This window comes from Oxyura jamaicensis, unplaced genomic scaffold (genome assembly GCF_011077185.1).
Source record: "Oxyura jamaicensis isolate SHBP4307 breed ruddy duck unplaced genomic scaffold, BPBGC_Ojam_1.0 oxyUn_random_OJ70718, whole genome shotgun sequence".
Taxonomy (NCBI): Eukaryota; Metazoa; Chordata; class Aves; order Anseriformes; family Anatidae; genus Oxyura; species Oxyura jamaicensis.
The window spans coordinates 1,418-4,054 of NW_023310159.1; the positions used below are offsets into that span (position 1 = coordinate 1,418).

General features: G+C 63.1%; 1 protein-coding gene across 1 annotated transcript in view; it reads right to left on the reverse strand.

Moving 5' to 3' along the window:
• Nucleotides 1-2,020, reverse strand: part of LAMTOR4 (late endosomal/lysosomal adaptor, MAPK and MTOR activator 4) — a gene marked incomplete at its 5' end in the record, with an annotated part of 2,873 nt that extends 853 nt beyond the window's left edge. Inside the window, 2 exons of the mRNA XM_035314079.1 lie at nt 209-326; nt 1,799-2,020. Of these exons, the coding sequence (XP_035169970.1) occupies nt 209-326; nt 1,799-2,020 (340 nt within the window). The remainder of the gene's footprint in view (nt 1-208; nt 327-1,798) is intronic.
• Nucleotides 2,021-2,637: the final 617 nt, after the last annotated feature.

Below are 2,637 nucleotides of genomic sequence, written 5' to 3' on the forward strand. Positions count from 1 at the left end.
TTGGGGACACCAGCGGTGGCACTGCCACCTTGGGGACAGGACAAATACGGGGCCACCTCCACCCTGGGGACACCGGCGGTGGCACTGCCACTACGGGGACAGGACAAACCCAGGGTCCCCGCCAAACTGGGGACACCGGTGGCAGTGCCACGCCCCCTGGGGACACCGGTGGCAGTGCCACCCCCTTGGGGACAGGGCTGTCACTCACCCGAGAGGCGGCGGAAGGGCGGCTGGTGGCCGCGGGGCAGCCGCAGCCCGCAGGCGGTGGCCACCAGCCCCGCCAGCACGGTGGCCGTGCGCTCGTCGTTCTCCAGGTCCCCCGCCGACTGGGGACAGCCGTGTCACAACCTGTCCCCAACGTCCCCAAGGCCCCCGTGGCCCCGCCTGGCCCCAAATGTCCCCAAATGTCCCCCAAGATCCCGGTCCCCTGAGCCCCAACGCCCCTCGTCCTTCTCCCCCTGTCCCCTGAGGTCGCTTATCCCCGTCCCCAAATGTCCCCAAACGTCCCCAAAGATCCTCAAACGTCCCCAAGTGTCCCCAAACGTCCCCAAGTGTCCCCCAACATTCCCAAATGTCCCCAAAAGTCCCTTGTCCCTGTCCCCCATCCCCCAAAATCTTGTGTCCCCATCGCCAAATGTCCCCATCCCCAAAGGTCCCCAAATGTCCCCAGAGATCCTCAGATGTCCCCAATGTCCCCAGAGGTCCCCAAACATCCCCAATGTCTCCAAATATCCCCATCCCCCAGTGTCCCCAAATGTCCCCAAACGTCCCCAAAGGTCCCCAAGTATCCCCAGATGTCCCCAAACATCCCCAAAGGTGCCCAAACATTGCCGGTGTCCCCAGATGTCCCCATCCCCAAATGTCCCCAATGTCCCCAAAGATCCCCAAAGATCCCCAAATGTCCCCAAGTGTCCCCAAAGGTCCCCAAGTGTCCCCAGTGTCCCCAGATGTCCCCAAGTGTCCCCAGTGTCCCTAGATGTCCCCCAAGTGTCCCCAGAGGTTCCCAAACATCCCCCATGTCCCCAAATATCCCCGTCCCCAAGTGTCCTCAGATGTCCCCAGATGTCCCCAGATGTCCCCAAAGGTCCCCAATGTCCCCCGATGTCCCCAAAGGTCCCCATCCCCCAATGTCCCCTGTGTGCCAATGTCCCCAAGTGTCCCCAATGTCCCCAAAGATCCCCATCCCCCAATGTCCACAGATGTCCCGTGTCCCCAGTGTCCCCTGATGTCCCCCGATGTCCCCAATGTCCCCAAAGATCCCCATCCCCCAATATCTCCCGATGTCCCCAAGTGTCCTCAATGTCCCCCAATGTTCCCAGGTGTCCCCAAGTGTCCCCAATGTCCCCAAAGATCCCCATCCCCAAATGTCCCCCAATGTCTCCAGATGTCCCCCAATGTCCCCAAAGATCCCCATCCCCCAGTGTCCCCCGATGTCCCCAAGTGTCCCCAATTTTCCCCAGAGATCTCCATCCCCCAATGTCCCCCGATGTCCCCAAATGTCCCCATCCCCCAATGTCCCCAGATGTCCCCCGATGTCCCCAGGTGTCCCCAATGATCCCCATCCCCCAATGTCTCCCGATGTCCCCAGGTGTCCCCAATGTCCCCAGATGTCCCCAAGTGTCCCCAATGATCCCCATCCCCCAATGTCCCGTGTCCCCTGATGTCCCCAAGTGTCCCCAATGTCCCCAGGTGTCCCCAATTTTCCCCAGAGATCCCCATCCCCCAATGTCCCCCGATGTCCCCAGATGTCCCCAGGCGTCCCCAATGTCCCCCAATGTCCCCAAGTGTCCCCGCTCACGGCCAGCACGGCGCCATCGCAGATGACCAGGTAGCCCAGCTGGTCGGGGACGCGCTCCAGGCCCTGCGTCAGCGCCGTCGTCTGGGGACAGGAGGGGACACGGGGGGGACACCGGGGGGGACACGGGGGGGACAGGGCCCCCCCCCCCCCCGCCCCCCCCCCCCCCCTGGCGGCCTGGTCCTCCCAGTGCCCCCCAGGCTCCCAGTTTCCCCCGTTTCTCCCCAGTGCCCCCAGTTCCCCCCCAGTTCTCCCAGTTCCCCATCCCAGTGCCCCCCAGTTCTTCCAGTTTCACCTCAGTTCCCCCCCCCCCCAGTTCTCCCAGTTTCCCCCCCAGTTTCTTCCTAGTGCCCCCACTTTCACATCCCAATTGCCCCAGTTTCCCCCAGTTCACCCAGTTTCCCCTCAGTGATCCCAGTTTCCCCCAATTCTCCCATCCCAGTGCTCCCCAGTTCTCCCAGTTCCCTCCCAGTTCTCTCAGTTACCCCCAGTGACCCCAGTTTCCCTCCAGTTGTCCCCCAGTTCTCCCAGTTTCCCCCCCAGTTTTCCCAGTTGCCTCCCAGTTCCCAACCAGTCCCTCCCAGTTTCCCCTTCCCGGTGCCCCCCAGTGGCTCTCCCAGTTCCCTCCCAGTTCTCCCAGTTCCCAACCCAGTGCCCCCCAGTTATCCCCGTTTTCCCCAGTTCCCCATCCCAGTTCCCCCAGTTCTCCCAGTTTTCCCCAGTTCCCCATCCCAGTGCCCCCCAGTTCTCCCAGTTCCCCATCCCAGTTCCCCATCCCAGTTCTCCCAGTGCCCCCAGTTTCCCCCCCATGTCTCCCAGCTCCCCCATCCCAGTGCCCCCCC